General features: G+C 50.3%; 1 protein-coding gene across 2 annotated transcripts; it reads right to left on the minus strand.

Moving 5' to 3' along the window:
- Positions 1-966: 966 nt before the first annotated feature.
- Positions 967-25,531, minus strand: LOC134040537 (septin-7). 2 transcript variants are annotated; one of them, XM_062486470.1, is made up of 14 exons: positions 25,278-25,531; positions 22,224-22,322; positions 17,389-17,495; positions 10,062-10,162; positions 9,816-9,950; positions 8,530-8,647; positions 7,702-7,794; positions 7,125-7,221; positions 4,933-4,984; positions 4,293-4,421; positions 3,643-3,663; positions 2,926-3,061; positions 2,674-2,819; positions 967-2,377 (listed from the first exon to the last, which is right to left on the minus strand). In XM_062486470.1, the coding sequence occupies exons 2-14, from the start codon at positions 22,231-22,233 to the stop codon at positions 2,341-2,343; spliced, it is 1,182 nt and encodes a 393-aa protein (XP_062342454.1). In that variant the 5' UTR covers positions 22,234-22,322; positions 25,278-25,531; the 3' UTR covers positions 967-2,340. The 2 variants fall into 2 exon arrangements, with proteins under 2 accessions (XP_062342454.1, XP_062342455.1); XM_062486471.1 differs by lacking the exon at positions 3,643-3,663 and having other exon boundaries at positions 25,278-25,524.

The following is a 25,531-nucleotide window of genomic DNA, read 5'->3' on the forward strand; positions in this document are numbered from 1 at the left end:
AAATTGCAAGTTAGACTTCAACACTATCGTGGGGCCACATACACTCTTTTCACAGTCACAGTCAGTCTCTATTCAAAGGCATTTCAATCATAAATACACTGACAAGGACTATCAAAGGGAATACAATATTAGAGAATGCTTTCCTGTTTGAAATGTTCTGTCAGGACCTCGCTATGTGGCCTAAACCTCTGAAGATTTAGAGCCCCCTTCTGATTGGTTTACCTGGATGTCCAGGCAAAACTCTCAACCAATAGGTGGGGGGGCAGAGGTGGGCGAACGTGGTCTTCTGACAGGGGATCTGTGGCGTGATGCCAGAGTGACCGGGGCAGAGTGTCCCACTAAGCTGGGAGGGAAGTCCAAAGGACCATGTTTGTTTGAATGAGAGAAGATGGTGGGGGTAAGGATCCAGGCATACAAGGAAAACTTATTCTAGGGATTTGGAGTATTGAGAACTGTAAAAAAAGTCAAAGATAAAATCAAGAATCAAATCTGAATGAAACATCATATCAAAGTTTGTGATTTGTGCTTAATGGGCCACTTATGGTTTAATTCCTTGATTGTCCTGCTATCTGAAGCCTGTCTACAAAGGAAAAATAGTGTACAAGTCTGGAGGACAGGCTCGGTAGGTGAACTGCATGACAAAAGGTATGTGTAGATAACGTGCACTCCGATAAACTCATGCACAGTCCATGGTTCCCTCTAAGATAGAGGTCTGAGTACATAATGACAAAACACTTTTTAATCAAGTCCAGAAGGTCAGGGCTCCCAGACAAGACAGGCAGGCCTTGATAACGTTGGTAATCCCAGAGCCATAGAAAAAAACAGAGTTTACCCAGATCTGGGTAATCCATTCTTTCCTGGAAGAGGTGTGTCTTAGTTAACAGTCATCTGGCTCCCCCTACTGGTCAAAGACCTCTTCCTCACATTTTCTGGTCCCTTCATTTCACTGACAACAGAACAAATACCAACACTTAATTTTATCATCACAAGTTTATTATGTGACTTTGTACAGTAAAAATCAAATAAAAGACATAAAAAATACAGGGATGCAGTACATGAACAGAGCTAAATGTGAAGGAGGCTGGCTGAGGTGGCAGGTCAGCTGATGCAGTCAGGTGACCCAGCATGTCTAGGATTCCCTCAGGGGAGTCGACTGATTGGCTGACGGGGCCGTACTGCAACAGTCTGGTCAACAGCACCCCCCCCCCCCCACCCCCCGCCTCATCTAACAGGTGGTTTCCCAACCCTAGTCAAGGGGGTTCAACGGTGCACCTCAACAGTTCAGGCTGTGGGTGAGCCATGGTCAAGGCCCAATGCAGCAGAGATCTACAAGCCGTGTAAACCCACATACAATGAACACTGTATGGGCATTTCCTTGTTGTTGATCCCTAGGTGAGTTATGTCCAGCATGCACAAAAACCCCCGTGGGACAGAATTGGGAAACGATGGCTAAAATACATGAAACAAACGAATGATTACTGAAGTAGGGCCAATATATATATATTTAAAAAAAAACACAACAATTATGAAAATGTTACATGACTGATGTTATACACTGGGGTCCATGGATATATAATTTAAATTACAAGAGATGGAAGAAAATAACAGCTTGGGAGAAAAACAGGAAGCCTTAACTCAACTAAAACAAGTTATAAAACGACGCCTGAGGTGAGCTTCAGCCCTATGCGCTCTGTCAACGTGCCTTAAGTGAGAGGCCTACTCCTTAGTTTGGTCATTTGGCGTTAAAAAGAACACTAGTAGTAGAACTAGTAGTGCAGTCTCCACGGTTACCTAGCAATCTACCGGAGGAGAGAGAAGAAAAAGGACTTTCTGGCATTCTGGGTTCAAATCCAATAGATCCTGTTTACCTTTACGACACTGTAAAAAAAAAAAAACCCTGTTCGGAATAACTACCTCTTGTTTTCATGTTTTTCAGTAAATTCTTGTGCTTGTGACCTCTAATCGGTCCTAAAACAGGATTGTGCAACCGTCTTCCTGTCCATCTTAGAAGACAACAGAACATAGATCTTTGGGTGTAGACAGATAAAAAGAAAGACAGGGAGAGGGATGAAGAGAACGCAAAAAAACAGAGAGCACAGAAAGAGAGAGAGACAGAGTGGAGGGCTGTCCAGGTGCACAGTGGGCGTACCAGAGGACAGCCCCCCCACCCCCCAAATAAACCCATAGTCCACAGACCACGCTGTCCCTCAGGCCTTCACACACACACACGCACACACAGTATCAGGTCACACAGATGACATCGTTGGTCGACACAGACCTACTGTCCAGGCTGGCAAATTGGCAACTAGTACATTGTTACGGTGCTCCTCCAACAGTCTTTTAAAAGATCTTCTTCTTCTTGTTTTTTTCCAAGGTCCTGCGACACAACAGGGAGAGAGAGAGAGAGAGAGAGATAGAGAGAAAGGAATCTGTTACATCAGTCATTTCTCACAGAAGGTGAAACTCAATAAAAGAGCCAATTGTGTTGCTTGCTGCGTTGTCCAAGCAGCCACACAGCACTGCCCGCCCCCCCCCCCCCCCCCCCCCTAGTCTCTCTGAGTGCGTGTCTACGAACAACAAACTTTTATTCTATACATCATCTGACCGCCAGGCTGAGGTGCAGTGTCATGCGAGTGTCGTCATCGTCGACGGCGGCTCTTGCTGTCGCTTTACCTGGAGGCGTCGAGTTTCTGTTGCTCCAGCAGCCTCTGCTGAGCCTCCCAGTTGGCCTTCTCCTCGTCGTGCTGACGCTTCTTCTCCTCCAGCTCCTTGTGCTGGGCCTCCAGGTTCTTCTTCATCTGCTCGTGACGCCGCTGCAGCTGCAGGCCCACAGGACACGGCCAGGGGGGGGTCAGGTCAACACGCTCCGCACCAAGGCACCGTAAAATGGAGACGGACACCCAGAGAGGCCTCCGGGGGTCTTACCTCAGCCTCGGAGTCTTTGAGCTTCTGGATCTTCTCCTTGACCTTCATCTCAAACACCTGCTCCATCTCCATCTCCATCTTCTTCATCTTGGCCACGTGCTCCCTCCGCTCCTCCTCCATCTGCGCCAGGGGGCTCCTGCACAGACACACACACACACACACACAATGCACACACACACACACACACAATGCGCACACACACACACACGGAGCCAACATCCACACACACACGCAACACACGCACATTAGTCTGGAGTCCCGACAGAGTCTCTCTCTGACATCTGTTCTTACAGAGGAACCCGTCTTTCCCTCACACACAGGCACCAGGCCTGGCTGTGTGTGAGGGAGAGGAGGAGAGAGGAAGGACTCGGAAGGCCCATGTGAGGCGGCAAGCGCCTGGGTTAGTGAGCTAAGCCTTGGCAGAGTTAGTGACCCGCAACACGCGGCATCGACTGAATCAGCAGAAACAGGGAGCAAAGCACATTGGGCGGCGGGCAGAGGATCTAGAACTTAGTGGGGAAACTATTCGTACTCTATTTTACCCAACGTTGCGCAAGGTTGCCATTTTTGCCAAAAATATTTGGTACAGTCAATTTTCAGCATGAGGGGGGGGGGGGGGTTCCAGAGACAGATAGCTACACAAGGCAGTGAGAAAGAGAGGAGAGATGGAAATGAGCTAACTTAACAGAGTTCATGAGGAACTGAAATGACACTTACATGCCGTCAACTGAGTCAGATCTAAAAAATAAAAACACATATATACAACTTAGCATGCTGCAATGACTATCATGCGTTAGTGAGCTATAAGCGCTACTGATACGTGATTGGCTGAGTGAGTGGGTAAAAGTGATGTGTGGGGTGCCTGTGCTCCGTCAAGCCTATGGTTCTGGTCTGTCAGTGTGTCAGTCCGCTCTCTGCAGTGTTCTGGTCTGTCAGTGTGTCAGTCCGCTCTCTGCAGTGTTCTGGTCTGTCAGTGTGTCAGTCCGCTCTCTGCAGTGTTCTGGTCTGTCAGTGTGTCAGTCTGCTTGACCGTGCTAGGTGAGGATCAGTGAGTGTCAGAAGGCTGCTCTCTGCAGTGTCCTGGGCGGTTAGACGACAGGCTCGGCTCTGGGCTTTAGTCTCAGCATTAACCAATTAGTCTAGCATGACCTTTGACCCCCTCCTCTGTCTCCGAGGCAGACCTCTGTGACAGTAGGTGCTGCCACTCAGTCACGGTACAGCACAATCTGGGGGGAAATCTGGGGGGAAACCTGTCTCCATGCGGTACGAGTACGATTCGTTCACACCCTCTGTTAACATCATGTTATAAAAACAGACCACAGGAACAGGCCCAAACGGCTGAGCCTTCAGGCTGCCTGGCTGCTTACTTGGTGAGCTGGCCTTTGCTCTTGTTGTTGTCCACGCCTCCGTTGTAGGTGACGGCCGCCAGCTTCCTGCTGCGGTAGTTCTCGTAGTGGACGTTGTTGGTCACGTCTTTCAGGTCCTGCATGTGGGTTCTGGAACGTCACACAGGCGAGGTGAGAGCGGGGCCGGCGCTGAGGCCTCGGCACCGCGGCGCCTCTCTGCGCCATCTGGTGCCCACACCGCCTTTATCAGGCCGGCGCTTGGCACGGTTGTGATGCGGGGGATGTGGGTGTCTTGGGTGTAGCGAGTTGTTTGGTTTAGCTAGCTAATAAGCCCAATGTTGATTTTGAGGGCTGGAGTTTCAACTGTCACTTCTATAACTGTCAAAAAACTAACTAGTGTAGCTAGCAACCACATTTCCCCTTTGCAAAAGCATGGCCTGAACTATAAAAATAAGTGAAAACATCTGTTAACTTAATTTGTGTTTATGCAAATCTTGTGTGGATGCTGAAACGTGACTTGTTTACACGTCTTATCAGTCGCAACATAATGACTGAGTAGTAACTCATATAAATGTGTGAAATCAATCGAATGGTGGGAATAAGGAACGACTGAACAAGTGGGTGGATTCAAACGCTCGCTTGGGTGCGTTTGTGCGTGTACCTGATGAGCATGTTCCGCAGGATTGTGAAGTCACAGTGTTCGCCGTTCTCCACTGCAAGACAGAGAGCAAGAAACACAGAGAGTGAGGTTGGGAACGCGATCAAAGATGGAGAGAGATGGAGAGAGAGAGAGAGAGAGAGAGAGAGAGGGGGACGGGTTAAAAGTTGACTGTGGTTGTACTAGTGAGGAATTGTGGCAGGTCCACACCCTGGGCTGAGCCAGGAGCAGCTTCCTGTGCTGGAGCTGTCGGCAGAGGAGCGAAAGAGGGGGAGAGAGAGGGAGAGCTGGCCTAGCATGGCCCCTGGAACTAGAGAGAGGACTGGGCACAGGTCCAGAGTACAGCAGGGGTGCATGGGCGGCATGTAATACTGGGAACTGCCTGCAGGTGGCACTTACACGCCGGCCTGCTTCTCAGCTTCCTTGATTACTCACATTCAGACACCCATACTGACTGACTGACACACTTCCCTGAGGTGTTTCTGGAGTGGATAGCTTAGCAGCTGAGTGGCCTTGCCCTCGCTCTCCCGCCCTTTCTCCTTCAGCCTGACGCGCTCCCACAAACATTTGAGGTATTCCGAAACTCACTCCCATGGGCGGCAGACATGCCATATTCATCATAGTACAGGGTGGCGCGCACACACACACACACACACACAGAGTTCTAGCACAGCCACAGTCCCTGGGCCTGATAAAGGATTTGAAATAAAGCAGCAGAGGCCTAAGTCAGCAGCTTCTTATCCAGTCAAGGACGCCGCGGTGCTTCAGCAGCCCTGAGCAGGGACCGCCCGCTCCCGAGAACACACGCTGACCCCGGACCTCCGAGGAGACGGACCGCTAGGGTAAGGGGTCCAACACTTTATGAACATGTCGACTCTTATCGTTGCGGTCCCCTCAGGGTTCGCGTGCAGCTCGTCACGGGATGTGGACAGAAACCTGGGCTCGTGTCAGAGTGAAACCTTGCACGTCCACATCAGACTAGGACGTCCAGGAAGAGCGCCGCGCCATTCACAGGGGCGAGAAGACGCCCTCAGATGCTCGACTGCGTAGCTCAACGCCCTTCGAGGATTTGAACTCGCCATCAGCCCCATGTCTGCGAGCGTGCGACTACCTCACACAGGATGCCTTCATTTGGTACGGAGAGGAGTGGAAGCGTTTGATGACGACGTCATCTCGCAGAGGCGCTACAGCAGCTTCCTGTCTGACGATCAAAGAGCACGCTCACATCCTGTGTTCCAGAAACCTTCTGTCTGGTTCAACGAGGGCCGATTAAAACGGCGCATTCTAAACTCGAAACCGTGCAGAACTACACATTCAAAACTCGAAGAGAGTAAACGTAATCGAACTGGATACTCGGAACTGAGTTTCAATTGAGTATTTACTTGATGTCCCGCTTTTCCTGATTAGAAATTGCTTCATGGTTAGCTAATTACTGACGCTGTATACGAGATGAACTAGTGTGGCTGTACATTTGCAACCCTGCATTCCTTGGTCGTTGTGCCAGGAGATAAGCTCTGTGGTTGGTGGTAATGGTCAGACACACACAAACAGACATCCCCCTGAGAGAGAGACACAGAGAGAGAGAGAGAGAGAGAGAGAGAGAGAGAGAGAGAGAGAGAGAGAGAGAGAGAGAGAGAGAGAGAGAGAGAGAGAGAGAGAGAGAGAGACAGACAGACAGAGGGAGAGAGAGGGGGAGGGAGAGAGGGAGGGAGAGAAAACGAGGGAGGGAGAGATAGCGTTGGGGCAGCCAGATAACACAGCATGCTTCAGAGGTGACTCCATCAGTCACAAGTCAGCTTCACTTCAGGTACAAGGGGAGAGCTGCAGTTCAAACGGATCTTACCTCTGTGACCTCAGAGAAGAGCACAAAGGCTAGGCTAATGCAGTCAAGACACACACACACACACACACAGAGCGATATGAGCGTGCGTGCCCACACACAACCGCGTGCAATGTACTCATCTTGTGTAGTGTACTACGACCCCCATAGTGGGTCATGTTACTGCTGGACTACAGCTGTTTGAGTTACTGCTTCTCTCCACAGCAAGACGTGACCTCCAAACTGAAACCCTCAGATGTGGATGAGGCTAAGCCTCTATTGAGCAACACCCTGAGGGTGCTGTGTGTGTGTGTGTGTGTGTGTGCGTCCATCAATAGTCAGGACAAGCCAGAGCCCGTGACCTCTGCCCTCTCACCTTCCGCCACGCCCCAGGGGTACTGCCTCCCCCGCACACGCTTTCCGTTGACCTCGATGATGGTGTTGCTACCGACGACGGCCAGTGGTAAACGATCCTGCAAAGTGGGAGATACACGAACACAAGTGTTGGAACAGCTGACTCACACACACACACACACACAGGATATAAATACACCGTTACACAAGGCTACACATTCATATAGTCCCACAGCTAGACATACACCCAGACATTGATGAAATGCTGTCGTGTTGAACACACGGGCGTGGGGACCGAACATGAGTTAAGTCTCTTTAGACTGGGTCTCTTTTCTTCCATAGGATGAAAACCGTTGGCTAATGTTGCACATGACGTGTATGTGCACGCTAGAAAGTGAGGCAAGGTAATGTCACTGCAAAGCATGCTGGGACAGCACAGGTCACGTGCTAATGGGAACGAGTTCTACCTCCTGGGAAAACACTGTGTCTGGGTCCGGTTGCTCCAGTCTAGCCTGAACTGGGGGCTGACAGATGTCAGCCATAGATAGATATCTTTTTTTGGAACAGATGTTGACATGTCAGAGCTGTCAGATCCAAACCTTGATCTTCTTCACCAACTTGTTCTCCTCCTCATCGTCAGTCTCCGGGAACTCGTAGATCTTAATTTTGTGCTCTTGGATTTCTTTCATAATCTACACAGAGAGACACACAGAGAGAGAGAGGCAGAGACACACAGGAGAGAGAGAGATAGACACACACAGGAGAGAGAGAGAGACAGACACACACAGGAGAGAGAGACACACACACACACGAGAGAGAGAGAGAGAGAGAGAGAGAGAGAGAGAGAGACACACAGGAGAGACAGGAGAAACAGAGAGAGAGACACACAGGAGAGGGAGAAACACAGGAGAGAGAGAGACAGGAGAAACAGAGAGAGAGACACACAGGAGAGAGAGACACAGGAGAGAGAGACACAGGAGAGAGAGAAACACAGGAGAGAGAGACACACAGGAGAGAGAGACACACAGGAGAGACACACAGGAGAGAGAGAGAGACAGGAGAAACAGAGAGAGAAACACAGGAGAGAGAGACACAGGAGAGAGAGACACACAGGAGAGAGAGAAACACAGGAGAGACAGGAGAAACAGAGAGAGACACACAGGGACACAGGAAAGAGAGAGACAGAGTTAACAAACATACTGCTCTCTCTGGGGTTGTCTCTGATGTAGGCCAGAGCGCATCAGAAACATCAATTCTTACACTGGAGGTCAGTCAATATTCAGAGGAAACAGAGTGCTTATTCATCACGCACACACAATCATTATTACTGCATGCATGGGGTGTGAAATAGGCACCTACAGACTATTAGTCACATCTTCACACCAGACAGACGGAGTCGTCCCCCCCCCACACACACACACACACACCTGCTTCTTGAACTGCTGGCACTCCTCTGGAGTCATTGTGTCGGCTTTTGCGATGAGCGGGATGATGTTCACTTTTTCATGTAACCGCTTCATGAACTCTATATCAAGAGGCTTCAGTCTGGGGAGAAAGAGAGAGACAGAGAGAGACAGAGAGAGATAGAGAGAGGAAGAGAGAGACAGAGAGAGACAGAGAGAGACAGAGAGAGATAGAGAGAGGAAGAGAGAGACAGAGAGACAGAGAGACAGAGAGAGACAGAGAGAGATAGAGAGAGGAAGAGAGAGACAGAGAGAGAAAGAGAGAGAGACAGAAAGAGGGAGAGAGAGAGAGACCGAGAAAAGAAAGAAAGAGAGGCGGTTTAAGGTTTCAGCGGGGGACTTGAGTTAAGTGGGAGCTTGAGGGAGCAGGTTAAGCTTGCTGGCTCTGGAGCGAAGCTGCATGGGGCAGGGTTATAACTGTGCATGGCCCCCCTGGCTGGAGGGGCTTCTGGAGAGGAAGACATGTTTCAGTGGCAGGCAGGAGTGCAAACGGCACATCTGGACCAAACAGCAAACACTGTAAATCTCTGAGAAGAGAAGAGGGGGGGGGGGGGGGTAGCAAGGATTCTGTATCCTTGAAAATGTTCTCAGTCTGTTATTGCTCCACTTGAGTTTGTGAAACAACATTCCCGAGCATCATATACACACACACACACAAACACATAGAGTCCGGTCTTCTGGTCACATACAGACGCTGCAGTGAATGGAGGCATACGGTGCCTGTGTCCTCAAGAGTGAGCACAGACAGCAGTCAGTCACACGCGCACACGCGCACACGCACACACACACAGCAGCTTTTGTTGTGGAGAGCACAGAGCTGTCCGGTGTGGGGACGAGCCACAAGGACAGCTGTGTTAACAGAGCAGAGAGGAGCCAAGACACAAAGAGGGCTAGCCTGGTGAGCTGAAGCAGATTATACTAATGTTTCCTCTGCCTCCAACTTAGCAGCCCCAGCGGGGGGGATGGGGGGGGGGGGAGACTGACTGACTTGCCTCATGGCCTGAGGGGGATGATGGAGGAACAACAGCAAAACACATGCCGAGTGACTGACATTACTCTCCCTTTCCCTCTCGTGACTGATGGTGTCGGGCCTGCAGGGGACCCGTTTCATAAGGCCCTCAGGTGACCCTCTGCCCAGGCCCTCGCTCCGCATAGCGCAGAACACGGCCAGGGGTGACAGGGCCCGACTCCTGCTCTACTACCGCCGAGAACCACAAGGCGCTCCCGTGGTCTGTCCCCGCAGTACCTACCCGTGTCCAGAGGGGGCGATGAAGTACAGGCAGCAGTGAACTCGGTTGTCGGGCATCTGGCGTCGGTTCACCCTGGACTCGGCGTTGAGGTAATCCTCGAACTTGCTGTCGATGTGGTCGATGACCGGCTGCCAGCTGAAGGGGGAGAGACGGGAGCTCACGACTGGGTTCAGACGTCAGCTACGGCTCAAGGATTTCAGGGAGACAATACGGGCTAAGACTACAAGCCTGGTCATCTCAGCTCACCAGTTGCTGTTGTCCACGGCGTCGCCGAACCCTGGCGTGTCCACGATGGTGAGCAGGAGCTGGACTCCTCCCTCCTTGACCAGCACCTTGGACTGCTCCACCTGGGACAGCACACAAGGGGAAAAGGGCCATTTGCGTTCGATTCGTGTAGCAGACGCTTTTATGCAAAGCAACATACAGGAAGCACAGCGGGAAAGAAAAGTAGTGCACGATTTGGAGTTTGTGGCAGTGCTGTTCTGAGTGGTTGCTAGTTAGTGCCAAGGAATGGTATTACCCAGATGCAGTGTAACAGATGGACAGCCTGCACACTTGGCAGACCACACACTACAACAACTCTCAATCTTAGCAGATATATTTGTCTCACTTCGAGTAAAAAAACATCTCATTACACTTATAAGGCAAAATAACCTACCAACATTTTTGTGAGAGGCTCGTTAGGGGACAGGGACTTGTTTTTGGACGATGCATCATCAATATCTTATTTCGAGTTCTTGTTAAAAACGGACCATCTTGTTTCAAGAAACCGACTCACGCTACTTGATTTAAGAAAAAAAATCTGCTTTGCTGAAATATTGATCTTGAAAGGCCCTAATATCACATTATTTCAGAGAATTTTCACGCAAAATGATTCAGCTATTTTAAAGAGCTGTATATATATACACACACATGTTTTTTTTTTTTTTTTTTTTGCACCCCCCCCCCCCAGTACAGTCCACTACTCTGAGTATCAATACAGACTTTCTTAGTACAGATGCCATCGTACACAGGAGGCCCACAATCCTTCAGCTTGGTACACAAAGCCCAGGATCCCACTGCAGCTCTGCTGGGATATGCCCACGAGTCTGGGAGCGCCAGGCGCTGGACCCTGAGGCGGCCTCCAGCCTCCTGCCTCCCGCCCTGAGGCTGCCTCCTGCCTCCAGCCTCTACACTGATCAGGGGCCCAGGAGGAGCGGAGCGTTAATCAGCATGGGGGGGGGGGTCCAGCACTCGTGATCAGCAGATGATGCGGCACCTCTGATTCAATCAGCCGGCCCACAGGAGCCTCTCGCACGCTCAGCCTCGACCCAGGACCAGCACGTGTGCCAGATAAACAAGCGGATCTGTTGGGAGGGAACCTTCCAGTTCCTCTCGTTTGAGACGCCCTTCTAGAAAAGAGACCTCAAATATGCTCCCAAAACACCAGGGAACCGTCTGCTGCTGTTGGTGAACACTTGTGTTATTTTTCTCCTGACGTGAGCTAAAGAGGACTGGGACAGAGTGGTGTTGTATACCATTTGGAGAAAGTGCCTCGATGCCAAGAGACAAAGACAGGCCACGCTTGAGCGTAACCTCAGCTAAACTGAGCCTGCGCCACAGAATGCCCGTGGTCAGGATCGAGGCTGAGGCCATTATGAGCCTGGATACTGGGGCAGGGCTGATAGCGAGTCTGGGCTTGAGGCCAGCAGCGGGATGGTTCTCTGGTACATTGCCTGCAGGGCTAAAGCCTTGCTCTGTGCATGCGTCCCCCCAGCACAGCCCTGCTACACACAGGACCAGGCCACACACAGGACCAGGCTACACACAGGACCAGGCCACACACAGGACCAGGCCACACACAGGACCAGGCCACACACAGGACCAGGCCACACACAGGACCAGGCCACACACAGGACCAGGCCACACACAGGACCAGGCTACACACAGGACCAGGCTACACACAGGACCAGGCCACACACAGGACCAGGCCACACACAGGACCAGGCTACACACAGGACCAGGCCACACACAGGACCAGGCTACACACAGGACCAGGCCACACACAGGACCAGGCCACACACAGGACCAGGCCACACACAGGACCAGGCTACACACAGGACCAGGCTACAAACAGGACCAGGCTACAAACAGGACCAGGCAGTTGAGAGTTTCAGTGTGTCCCGTAGCACGCTCAACTCTGTACTTTTAAAAAGTGCCAACTGTAGGCAAAAACTGCGGGTCGAGTGGAAGAAAATAGCACAGTTGACAAAATAAAATGTCAGGCAGTAAATCTGCCGGAGTCACTCATATCCATCAGCCGTCTGGAATGCACCCAGGCCTTTTATTGGCGAGCGTGACGACACACGTCCCTACCGACCGACACCTGGCGTCGGCGGGCCGGCGGATTCCTCCTGGGTGCTGTTTTCCTGTAGGTATGAAACTGTACGACCCCCCCCCCCAGACATCCATCATATTCTAGAACGTTTCTGAAGGTAGGAATGCCAGTCAGGATGTTCCAGTACCGTAGAAGCCCCTGACCTCCTGAAAGTTTTACAGGAATGCATCAGGCAGAGCGGCGTGATCCTCCTCGCGACCTCTTGACCCCCACACCAGGCTACGGGTGGGCGGAGCCTCCCAGAAGAGGTCACATGGGACCGGAGAACGCCGCTTCTCAGAGCAGGGTCTGTGTACTATGACACACTCCCTTCTTTTTCATTCAAAGCTAAAGGCAGGGGTGCACTTTTACAATGGCATGAATGGGAGCAACGAATGATGAACTGACATGAAGCTCGGCTTGCTGAATTGGCAAAAAAAACCTACCGTGGGACTGCTTGTCAAACTTGTGAGCCCCTCCCAGTCTGGTATGAGTTAGACATGTACAGATGGTGGGGTCGTGGGAGGAGCAGAGCTGGAGGAGACCAGGGTGACTATACGCCTGTAAAAGAAGCCTTCTGTACACTGTACTCTCCCTCCCTCCCTCTCCCGCCCTTCCTTTCTCCAGCCCTCCCTCTCTACCTTCTGCCTCTCTGCCTCTCTACCATCTGCCTCTCTGCCGAATAAGACAGACCTCAGACATGCTGGTAAAGTGAGCGACCGCGATGAGCTCACAGAGAGGAGGAAGTGACCTGTGGCCGCCCTGCTGTGGCCGGCTCAGTCACAGGGGGACAGGGTGCTGTGCCAAGATTGTTCCGGCCTGGTCAGTCATTCACTCTGTCCTGTCCAGCGCCTCTCGACCCTTACCTAAGCCTCAGACACTGCTCTAGTGAATTTAGAACACACACAGACACACACACAGACGACTTTCCAGCCATGGCTCATCCATTCAAGAACATATTCAACCCCTATCAGCCCCTCCCCCCCCCCTCCCCCCCTCCTCCTCCTCCTCCTCAGACCTCCAAATGGATTATGGGACTGTTTTTCATTACACAATGCATTCCTCTGGGTTTCATCCCATCCCTCTGCCACGACTTGGAAACAAAAGCGGCCACAATTATTTGAAATGTAATTAGTTTGTGGTTCCTGGAGAAATGGGGAGGGGGAAGGGAGAGAGGTGGGGGTAAAAAAAGGATACCCCACCCCACCACCCAAAAAAACGAAGCTAGACTATTCATTCTTGATATTCCTCCTCTGGCTCTTCCCAAGGATAAACACGAAACATCCAGTTCCCAGCCTGCCTTTGGGGAGCACTCCCAGGCCAACGTTATCAGCAGTCTGGAGAACGACTTTGCAATAACACTCCCTCCAGCAGCCAAAACAAGCAAGAGAAATCAAACTAACGCACCCGGCGCACACAAATCTAATTTAAACTTTTAATAGCGGTTTAAGCCGGGTAGTGGGAAGGTAACCCGGCCCAGGTTGAGGGTGAAAACGGAGCAGACGGCTGGCGGTCGCAGTGCTCCCTGCAGATTACAGGAGATTTACCCAGGAGGGGGCAGAGGGAAGCGGCCGATCAGAAGGCAGACGTGAGGTGAAGCCCCTGGGCCCTCGACACGGCGACACTGGGAGCTCAGCGCCCCGTCACGGCCAACACACGGACGCCTAACCGCTCGAGCGGCGCTACTTCCTGTTCCTACTTCTGCATGGTTGCCTGGCACCTCGAGCCTGTGGTAAACACGGGTTGGGGCTGGGTGCACACGGGGCTGATTAATAAAACCGCATCAGCCTGCATGGTGCAGCCTGACCTTTGGTCTTCCTCCAGGCTAGACGCTTCTCTTCCCCCACCCGCCACACACACACACACAAAGCTCAGACGATTGCTCAAACTTGCACCACTACACCAACAGCACACAAAAAACAAGCACTTCCCACACTTTGGATTCCACAGCCGTGACAGCTCAGCGGGGGGGGGGTTGTGTGTCCTAGCCACGCCCCGCCCCAAAACCTGTCTGCGGCTGGGCTGGGCTCGACACCTGACTGACGCCCTGGATAGACATGTCAGCCGAGCGTCGCTATGACACATGCCACAGCCATCCCAGCGCGGTGCTAGTGCACAGCGATACCCAGCTCCCTCCAAGAGGACACTAAAGATCTTTTAACAGACAGAAAAAGACAACAGCCGGATAGATATTAACTCGGTAGATATTTTAGCTAGATACAGGTAGGCGATAAAACCAGGAATTGAATGAGATTTGGGGAAAAATCCCCCATTGAGTGGGCGCTGGTGTTCTAGTGTTAGCAGCAGAAGTTTCTCTCTCTTCTTTCGGGTGTGTGGTGGGTGGGTGGAGGGAGGGAGGGAGGGAGGGAGGCGGCCTGATGGGAGAAGAGCAGAAGCAGGCCACTGGGACAGTGATAAAAGACAGCCACGTTTTTATCCCCTGCTCAATCACCACAGGAAACGGTCTGTTTGGCGCGCGGGAGGCGCAAGGAGAGCCCCAGCGCGGCCCGTCCCAAAGGCGCTCACTCACACACACGCAAACAACTCACAGGCTGTCTATGGCTTTCAACACCGGGCACTGGCCCGCCTGCCATACTTGACACATTAAATAGAGTGATTGAGAACAACTGTCATCGAGATGTGGCTGTATCCAACAGCAGTCTCTCCATGTCGAACCCTCCGTCTGCCTGTCTCCCTGCCTGCCTGTCTCCCTGTCTGTCTCTGGGAAATCCTCCACTTAGCTGAGACTGCACATATTGTAAACTGGCACATCTTGTAAACCAGTTGAACATTACAGTGTTGACGATTAGTTCCATATTTGAAGGATGAACGCTAGAAGGCTCTCTCAACACCTTCCGAAGTGAATGAGGAGGAGACATCTTCCAGGACCGAGGAGTGGGACCAGCAACACAGTCTCACGTCCAGCGCTTACAGTAGCCGTCCTGTACAGCACAGAGGTATAAATATTGTGGTGGAGGGGAGATGGTCGGCATGCAGTCTTGGCAAGCTCTGGGCTGGCTCCGGCCAGGATGTTCACCACTGCTGCTGTCAGCATGCTCACATGCATGCCACACACACACACACCTTTCAGTCTCCCTCACTAGCATGCATTCATTCAGCACATTCATCGGGATCCAAGCCCTGTGAAACAGACGTGTCATGCTGTTCACTCCTCTGTGATTCCACCGACCGTAGCATTAGAGAAACGCCCTGTGCACTGCAACGACTGGACGTGAGTGTGGACCTGCTTTTCCTCTGCAGTCATTGGCTAGTTTCACATTCCAGCCACCTCCAGATACTGACTCGTTCAGTGGGAAGCCCACACGTTCACGCTCTCTCTCACACACACACACACACACACACGTGTGGGCCGCCAACTCACTCCCAAGTCCGTCCCTAGACCTAATCCGTTCGTGTTGCTTCGCTTCACAAGATGCCCCTCCCGCCCTCCCTCGGTGCGCTCTCTCCCTCGGTGCGCTCTCTCCCTGGGTGCGCTCTCTCCCTCGGTGCGCTCTCTCCCTCGGTGCGCTCTCTCCCTCGGTGCGCTCTCTCCCTCGGTGCGCTCTCTCCCTCGGTGCGCTCTCCCCCGACACTCAGTGCAGCTTCAGTGAGCAGGCCCCAGCAGAGCCGAGGAGGCGGGAGAGCAGAGGAGAGCCTCCTCTTGGGAGGCTGTGGAGACCGACAGGCAGGGGAGAGAACTCGGCGCGGGGAGAGTGGAGTCAGAGAGGAGTTAAGGAGCATGAGATGGTGGGGGGAAAGGCTGACTGGGTTCAGGTGGACAGAGGGCCCAGGCTCATCACACCCAGCCAGCCAGGCGTGGCGTGATGGTTGGAATTTGAACCGGTGCCATGCGGCCAGATCAGCCGTGGTCTGACTTAATCCGACTGATATTGAGTTAATCCTTCAAAACGCAATAACCGGGTCACCCAGAGAGGAGCAGATCAACAAATTGTAGAAAATCTGAACAATTATTCATATTAATAATAACCTCACCACCAAAGCCCAACAGAATCCCACAACTCCACAGATACAAAAACAAAACTGAAAAGCCATCTGGCAGCATATTCAATGATCGTCTGAGAGACCCGGGTCCAAACAGATTGAACAGGGAGTTCTTTCTGGAAGGGGGTATCCATTTCCTAAACGGAGTCATGCTCTTCTGCCTGGCTGAGGCGAGCAGAGGGTCACACTGTGGTCAGGTGTGATTAGTTAACTGGTCCACGGGAGTGACGAAGGTACACATACTGCCGCCTGACAGGGGCTTGGCAGCGCCGCTAGCCAGGCTAGGAGGCTCAGCCTCTCTGGGACGGCTGTTTACTGGACTGGACTGGACTGGCTGGTTTACACTTCCCAGATACATGCGTGCCATTTCATGCACACGGAGGAATGTCTGTGGTTGGGACCTCGAGGATCTACTCGACTTGTATATACTCAAGAATCGAGGATGAGTCCTTCTCAGAACATTCAATTGACGCTCTAAAACACGGTCATTGACCAAGCAACCCCAAAAAACGAAAGAAGCCAATCAGGAATGCAATACTGCTGTGACACTAATATAACTACAGTATTGTGTGTCCTTTTGGTTTCGAGTCAATGATGGTTGAGGCAGATGAACAGGTTGTTTTGTCTTCCACAGGGATGGTAACAGGAGACAAAGGAGCACGTCAACAAGCTAGCAGTTAATGGAGCTGGCGTGACGTGGAAATCTGAAAACGAGAGTCTGGGCACACCTGTGCTACCATAGCCTCGGGCCCTGACAGTTAATCTGGCCAATGTCACGGCGAAGGTATTTCTGAGCTGGGTCAAACCTGACCGTAACAGACACCCACACACACCCCAAGCCTAAACCCCAGTAGCCCACCTACGTACGGTACAAGCTGTTCAGATTCTGTAGTATTAACACTAATCTGGTAGGCTGATTCACCATCAAATATGCCATAGAGAGGAACATTGGCCTTAAAGGAACAACAAACTGGCCATAGCACACAACACACACTAACAGAAAAACTGTCTTCATACTTATATATATATATGTATTTTTTTTTTCAAAGGATAGTGAGTTCAAATATTTTTCCTCCGGAAAAAAAGAAGAAAAAAAGAAGAGATTTCCTGTCATGAGAAGGGAAGATGTTTCATCTGTTTGCCAGTCCGCAGAGACAGGGGTGTGCTCAGTGGACAGACAGCTCAAACCATCGAGGAACAGATGACATTGCTTACCTGTACAGTCTTCTTGATTCTGTTTGAAGGGCCGGGATATTCAGGAGAGTACAAGTCTGTCAGGAAGAGGGAGTTGATCAACGTTGACTTTCCGAGCCCAGATTCCCCTGAGAGAGGGAGAGAGACAGAGAGAGATAAAGAAAAAAGGGAGAGAGGTTCAGAGATTCTTTGAAATGTGTATTTCACGCTAAGCTTGACTTCTAATCCTTTGTTTTCATGCCAACATGCGCGACATGGCACAATCTCTCCAGATGTCAATGTGTCCAAACTCTGAAGCCATTCTGCTGTTTAGAATTCTTGGAATGCTTCAAATTCATTACTTTGTTTACATTCAAAACAGGAAATCAGCCCATCGGACTTTCTTAAAAGAGACAAGCTTAAACATGAGACGTAGGAAGAGACGGGGAGGAATGGAATCTCTTTCCTGTCTGCGTTTCAGGAATCTAATCATGGATTGTTGTGATGGGGAAGGAAGCCTAAAGAACACGAGTCACCATCCCTCCCGTCTCACCATCCCTCCCGTCTCACCATCCCCCCCGTCTCACCATCTCTCCCGTCTCACCATCTCTCCCGTCTCACCATCTCTCCCGTCTCACCATCCCTCCCGTCTCACCATCCCCCCCGTCTCACCATCCCCCCGTCTCACCATCCCTCCTGTCTCACCATCCCTCCCGTCTCACCATCCCTCCCGTCTCACCATCCCTCCGTCTCACCATCCCCCCCGTCTCACCATCCCCCCCGTCTCACCATCCCCCGTCTCACCCGCAACGTCAGTGACTTCCCTCTCCCGGGCACAAAAATGGCTGTCTGTTCCATCCAGAGAGCTCCTGTACTACACAGACAAGCCAATGATCTCACTGTCAGTGGAGCAGTCTGCCGTCACAGCTAGCCAACATGAATGGAAATTGACATCCTTTTTCAGAAGGCCAGGGCAGAGGACATTCAGAATAGCCTAGGGCGTGCTAAAACAGTAGGCGTAAAAAAACCTTGTGTGAGGGCCAGGAACACGACTGGGACTGTAATCAGAGGGTTTCCATCCAGGCGTTTGCTTCGATTTACTTGAGAATGCGCATGTGACTTCAGCTGAGGGCATTCCATCCACCATAGGCTCCATTTCCACCGCGTGCCAGAGCAGCATTGTCAGGGCAGCCCCGGAGAGAACAATCCCAGGTGGCTCCTTGTGTGCAGCCGTGGTAACCCAACACCACCGGCAGTGTGCATGGCAACGGCGGGGAGTGGGGGGGCAATGAGGCGCCTGAACAAAGGCAGCAGTGTGGAGGGGAGAGGCGGGCCTGCGCTGGGCCTGGCACTGAGCGCGCCCCAACGCTGCGCTGGGTAGATCCTGACCTTTGAGAGAGAGCAGCCTTGCCCTGACTCCGCCACCACTGCCAATTAAGAGAGCCACTGGGGGAGACGACGAAAAGGGGAAAAAAACACAGCCACACAAAAGAGGCTTTCTCCCTCTCTCCCTCTCCCTCTCTCCCTCTCTCTCTCTCTCTCTCCCTCTCTCCCTCTCTCCCTCTCTCTGGCTCTCCCTCTACTACTGAAAAAGAGCTTCGCTCAACACGCCCTTTCAAAATCGTAAATATTTTCCACGGGGCGAGAGCCACACTGACCTCACAATCAAAACGGAAACGTTTGAGCTGTCTTAGCTGGTCTGCGCGAGAAATCCGAGGCCCATTTTTGTCTGGATATTTCACTTCTTTCCTTTTCGCCTGAGGGAATCAGGATTCGGGCTGGTTCTCCCGTTGAATTCTGCCGTGGAACGAGAGGGTGGTGGTCTTGTGAAAACAGCGGGAGAAATACTCTCGCCTTAAACATGTCAGCTTGAATTAGGAAAACTATAAAAGCTGACAGAATGACAGGGCCAAGCGGATACGAGGGGGGATGCTCTGCTCAGGGTTGGGTGTCAGTGAAGCAGACCAGCAACCTGGAGAACCATGGGGAGGAGAACAGGCTCCGTCCTCAGGAGAGAAGAGCCACAACAACCTCCCTCCTGCTGGGAGGCCAGAAGAACACCACACCAGATACACGCGCACTCCATTCAGGTCTGGGATCACTTGCATGCAAAACAGGAAGCATCTCGGCATTCCCAAATGTAATGGAAGCCAACAGAGAGACGCAGACAGCGTGCGGCCCAGAGGGGAGAGCTCTGATTTCTGACTACAGCTCCACACCCACGAGAATGACCCTTTACCTAGAACAAATGTATGGGCATTGTCCAATCCCGTTTGACGGATTCACACTCTGTGGACTGCCTGAGGATGAAATCTATTCCAGTGCTCTTTGGTGCATGCGACTAATCGACTGGTTTTTAAAAGCAAGTTGAATCGGGGTTTCGAAAAGCTGCATGAGCCAGCACCGATGCACATCTGAGACCTCGATGAATTGAATCAACACACAGATTTCACCTATTTCTTGCATTCAGTGTTAAATGATGCAATCAATGCAGTGACTTAATGAGGAGCATTTGACGGCAGTACATTATGCTTCCATATGGTTGAGAACAGTGCTGTAAGGGGCAGTTCTCTGGGCTGTGGGGGGCAGTTCTCTGGGCTGTGAGGGGCAGTTCTCTGGGCTGTGAGGGGCAGTTCTCTGGGCTGTGAGGGGCACTTCTCTGGGCTGTGAGGGGCAGTTCTCTGGGCTGTGAGGGGCACTTCTCTGGGCTGTGAGGGGCACTTCTCTGAGCTGTGAGGGGCAGTTCTCTGGGCTGTGAGGGGCAGTTCTCTGGGCTGTTAGGGGCAGTTCTCTGGGCTGTGAGGGGCAGTTCTCTGGGCTGTGAGGGGCAGTTCTCTGGGCTGTGAGGGGCAGTTCTCTGGGCTGTGAGGGGCAGTTCTCTGGGCTGTGAGGGGCAGTTCTCTGGGCTGTTAGGGGCAGTTCTCTGGGCTGTGAGGGGCAGTTCTCTGGGCTATGAGGGGCAGTTCTCTGGGCTGTGAGGAACTCACCAGGGCCCTCTGCCTTGGCCCGCTCAGCGGCCAGCACACTTCCTTTAAAGGAAATATCCAGCAGCTGTGTAAACCATGGGGGCTTTTTCAAAGCAACTTCCCACTGCATGTGAGGGGCTAGTGGAGGGGGGAAGCAAGGAAAGTTTAGCTTACAGGGGGAGAGAGATAGCTCCATGTTAATTCATTTGACTGTGCTAGCACAGCGACATACACACAAAAAATAAAACACACGGCTGAAATGAAAAGCGTCTCGTTCTGTTCTGAGAAAGGGGGAATTCTGCATAGCAAGAGGCTAGGCAATCATTCAGCTTTCTCTGGTTTTTAACCTTCTGGGTATGCCTTGAAGGAGCCTTCACTTTGTGGGGACTTTCCCTCCAAAAGGGGTTAAAAGCAATAAAACAAGTCTAACACATGACAAAGGTGTCTGTACATATCTGGCAAATCCATTTATTTTAAAGATGGGGAGAGTCAAATCCCTGGAATTTTAGCAGCCATATTCTTTATATGGGGGTGCATTTTTGGGCAAGGGGGGCCAGAGGCAAAGCACTGTATTTATAACTGTTTGGATAAAACAGAGGCCAAACACAATGAGCTTCCTCCATCCAGCATCAAGATCAGTTCTTGTAGATGTGTAAATCATTGCCAAGCACTGACCTTTACTAGCCAGTGTTTGGCTTCATTTCCCTCGTTTGCCAAGCATCAGACCTCTGGGATCTCTGTGCACACTTCCCAATCGCAAACAGGAACACTGCATAAAACCTCGCAAAAATACACACTACCCCCACCTTTAACACACACACACACACACAGGACGTGAGTGCACACCACAGCGCCGACAGCAAACGATCTGAAGCTGCATCTCTCTCGGCATGACATGAGATCAACTTTACCAATTACCCTGCAATTCTAATGACATGCTACAGACAAAATTGCCATCTAACAGCTCTAACAGCCTATTTCCTGAGAAAGCACAGAGAAAGAGACAAGACAGAGAGAGCGTAAAAGAGAGAGGGAGCAAAAGAGAAAGACAGAGTGCGAGAGAGAAAGCAAGAGACAAAGAGAGAGGGAGAGAGAGTGGGGGAAACTCCAGGGTGGGACCACATCAGTGTGCTGAGATCAGACAGACTGGGCTGGAATGCCAGTCCTCCCCCCTCCCCCCTCCCCCCTCCCCCGAGGCAGGTGGGCACGGGCCGGCTGACCACTGGCAAAGGGGACAGGAAAATGACATCACAGGGCAGGGACATTTGTAGACCAGCCACTTCCTGCCCAGGTGTCTGTGCAGAGCTTTCAGGGAAGAAAATGGCGGGGTCTAACCGCCAGGTCTTTGCGTCTCGGCACTCGCCTCGGGGACGGAATTGCAGGAAACTCCTAACAATCTAAATGCTGCAGACATACACACTCGCAGTCTAAAACACACACTTTAGTTTGACATGACGCACACAAAGAACATGCTGACACATCTGAACGCATTCCATGGTACAGATTGTGGCAGGCAGTTGCATAAAGGCAAACATTCGTTTCCCAGACTCTCACTTTACGTGGAAGTTGTCCTCCTACTAAAACCCATGGCTAATGCATTTAGGCAGCCAGCTGCCATTGGTCCACCATGACGGCCCTATGAAATGTAATATAGCTGGACACATGACAGTGAATAGTGGGGGCAGACTGATACGTATCCACATATTGGTGCAGATGTGTTCACAACATCTTTCCAACTCTTTTCTGACTGACAATCGCACATTTTTACACAGATTTCAAGGATTCATACAATAACATTAAAACTGCTTCTACAGAGCAGTAAAAATGTCTACTTTCTTTTTCAAAAATGAATATATACTTTTTGTCTCAGGGGGACATAACATAAAAAACGGGCCACAAAAAACGACTCACCCACGACCATGAGAGTGAACTCAAAGCCTCTTTTCACCGACTTTCTGTAAACTTGGTTGGGAAGATTTGCAAAGCCAACATAACCCTCCAGGTTCTTCTGTTGCTGTAGACCGAAACCAAACACAGTTAATGCTTTTCACAAATGGCAGACCGGTAACGAGACAAAACAAAAGGAACTGGCCACTAATAGGCAGACCCTTGAGGGACAGGTAGTGTTGCAGCAGCTGTAATATTATTGGCCTGTCAAAACATTCAAAACTGACAGGTGGGTCAAGTCCCCAACAAACTAGGGCTAAAGTGGGCAAAATGTATCCTGCATCATTTCTGTCCCAGTGAGTCTCAACAAACCCATAGCCCAGAGGTTCAGGGCAGTGATGCAGTCAAGGATATTACTTACAGCTGTATTGTTGGCAGTGCAGGTCACGTAGGTTGATGGGGAGAATGACAGTCCCCAGAAGGCAAGCGTACATGAGAGAGAAAGACAGACAGAGATTAGGCTTACATTAGTCGCAACAAACAACGCACAATCCACTCATCATTTCAATTCACAACCATAGGATCACTAAAACGCTCCATTCTTTTTAAGTCTGTTCGATTCTATTTGAAGAGAAGCGAGACTATGATTTATTGAGTAATTTGTTGGTTCTAAATAAGAGAAGACGATAAACTATGAGATGGATCCCGAGTCTGGAAATCCAGTTGGAACCCTCCGTCTCTTTAACTGCTCTTTAGCCGCCAGTAAACTGACATGAAAAGATCCCAGAGAATGGGGCTTCCCCTGAATAGGATAGCAGTCATCAAAGAAGTGTAGAGTCAGCCAAACAATGCATTTAGTTCACAGAGGGAAAAAATCATCTGCTTGCCATCTGAAGCCTACTGTAGCTAGGGCCACGGACACAGTTTACACCGAGACAGGAAGAAAGCTACTCGACAATGTCATCATGACAGCATGATTGTTCATCACTACTGTTGCCACATTCTCAGATCAAGTGGCAGCTAAGTATATTAGCCCATGGGTAGACTGGGTGAGAGACAAGTCTACCAAGCATTTGCATACACTTGCCTTTACAGTTCTTCCTCGTTCCTACTGTGGCTGTTTCTGGGAGTGCTGATCTTTTGGAGGATTGACCCGTCACGTACACAGTCATTTGTCCCATATAATGTCCTAACCACACTCTTGACACTCTATTCTACACTGATTATGTCTCTAATGTAGGCCATTCTCTATATGCTTACTGAGGTAAATGGTTTGATATTCACTCCAAGAGCCAAAAACAATGTCCAAACCCTCTGCTTCCTTACGCACACTGAAGCATAGCATTAAACGACGAAAGGAAGTCAGGCCATATTGCAGGCAACACCCTTGAAATATTTGAAATACCATTGTCAGGGCCAGAATGAGCTTCCAGACAGGCAATTCAATTCAACAGACACCATGATAGGCATCCATGTTTCGACTACCTCAGCACCGTCACGGTGTTGGCTAAAACACGTCCAGCCTTTTATTTTAGGTTGTTATTCAGCTGTGGGTAAACTGCAGGAAGAGATGTGGTTAGACGCTTGTCTGCTTTGGAGGGCCTGAGGTTAGAAGGAGGTGTGTCAAACTAAGCCCAGGGTAGAACACCAGGAGCAGAGTGACGAGCTGGAATACACCAGAAGCTCCAGACCTCACCATGCTTTCAACTCAGAGGAAAGACTGACCCATCCCACGACCCCCATGGTGTCCAGCTATGCTGCTAGTTCAACAGGCTTTCCTCTTAAGTACACAATTCACAGTGCGCTCTCTCCCTCCATCTTTCTCGTGTCACCAATAATGGTAATGGCGCAACCCCCTCCCTCTCTGCTCAGACCTTGAAAGAAGCTGGCACCTGAACTAGACTAACTGCCTGGCCCAGCCAAGGACTCGTCTGTGTCATCACTGACATCATCCGAGCGTGGAAAGACATGCCTTCTGTAAGTCTCTGCTGTGTAGCTGTAGGTGACATGTAAGTACACTGTGAAACACATTTCATGGATTCCATTTAGATGGAAATTGGTTTAAATTAGGCCCTATAAAAGGGTTCTCATAATGGCTGTGTGTAGTTGTGTCTGAAGCTTTTGTGAATTTCATGTAGCGACCTATCTGGTTAGCAGTATACTCTTCCATGAGGATGAGAGTTTGATCTACAGTCTCTAATGTTAATTCAGAACATCCATGTGATCAATTAATGAGTAATAATTAATTAAGCATGGAGCATTAACGTCATTCGGCCCCAATTAAACATAGATCATCTTATTAATTATTGATAACGTTATTTATGACGATTTCGTCTATTGGAATACATTTCAAGTGGTTTAACTTGGTAATATTTGATCAAAAGCAATGTCATAGAACCCCACCTAGCTAGCATAGAGATTTTGAGATTCATTACATAGGCTGATTGACAATGTTTTTGTACCGAAGACTAGCTTACATTATCTAGCCAAAGTTTGCTGTTATTGTTAGTGATGACAATCAGATCAAAGTAAGCAGAATTGAATGGATGTTTAGAATGTCTGCAACAAAGAAAAACGTATCGAATGTGGGGGGTTACTTTCGTGTGAGGCTTGAATCAAGTTGAGACAGTCTGTAGTATTTACGCAAGCTGGCTTACTTAGGTAGTATAATCTACCAATTAATAATAATTAGAAATGACAGCAACATCGTTGGACTGTTAGCTCGGTGACTGAGCACACATGCAACATTCATTAGCTAATATTTATTGAGCAGTCTTAACTGCGATAAAAAAGAAAGAAATTTAAACACAGGAAATGCATCAGCTCGACGCTGGATAGCAAGCTAGCCTAGCGTAGGTTGCTGGCAGTAGTTAACTAGCCAACTTCTGGACCTCATTCGGGAGGATTTCTGCTCGTTAATTTTCAAATGATCACCAAAAATGTTTTGCTTCGGATCAAATATAAAAACATAACAAGAAACATGATAGCTAGTTAACTCTCCAGATAGGACACAAAACAAAACTTCCACTACTGTAGTGTAACTAGTACTGTAGTTGATGCGTTAAGACAAAAAGCTAGACTCACCCATTATGTTGCCGTTCCCAGCCACCTCAACCGATCTTTCCCCGTTCGACATTCCCTCACAAACTCACAGAAGTCAATTAAACTCAATAATGTAGCTACGCAACTTATTTCGCGTAATGGCAGAAATGTTTACGGTCTAGCTAATGCAAGTAGGTCAGAGAAAAATGCGTATGGTCCCCTTGGTGAATAACCATGGAACGAATCAGTAATTCATCGCGAGATTCTCTGGCGTCATGGCGTGGAAGAAG

Source organism: Osmerus eperlanus, chromosome 20 (genome assembly GCF_963692335.1).
Source record: "Osmerus eperlanus chromosome 20, fOsmEpe2.1, whole genome shotgun sequence".
Taxonomy (NCBI): domain Eukaryota; kingdom Metazoa; phylum Chordata; class Actinopteri; order Osmeriformes; family Osmeridae; genus Osmerus; species Osmerus eperlanus.

What these genes read in the sequence shown, in the direction of transcription:
- LOC134040537 (XM_062486470.1), bottom strand. An exon ending in GCCGTGGACAACAGCAACTG is followed by an intron (nt 9,951 to 10,061) that starts GTGAGCTGAGAT and finishes CTCCCCCTTCAG; the next exon opens with CTGGCAGCCGGTCATCGACC. An exon ending in CTGCGGAACATGCTCATCAG is followed by an intron (nt 4,422 to 4,932) that starts GTACACGCACAA and finishes GTGACGTTCCAG; the next exon opens with AACCCACATGCAGGACCTGA.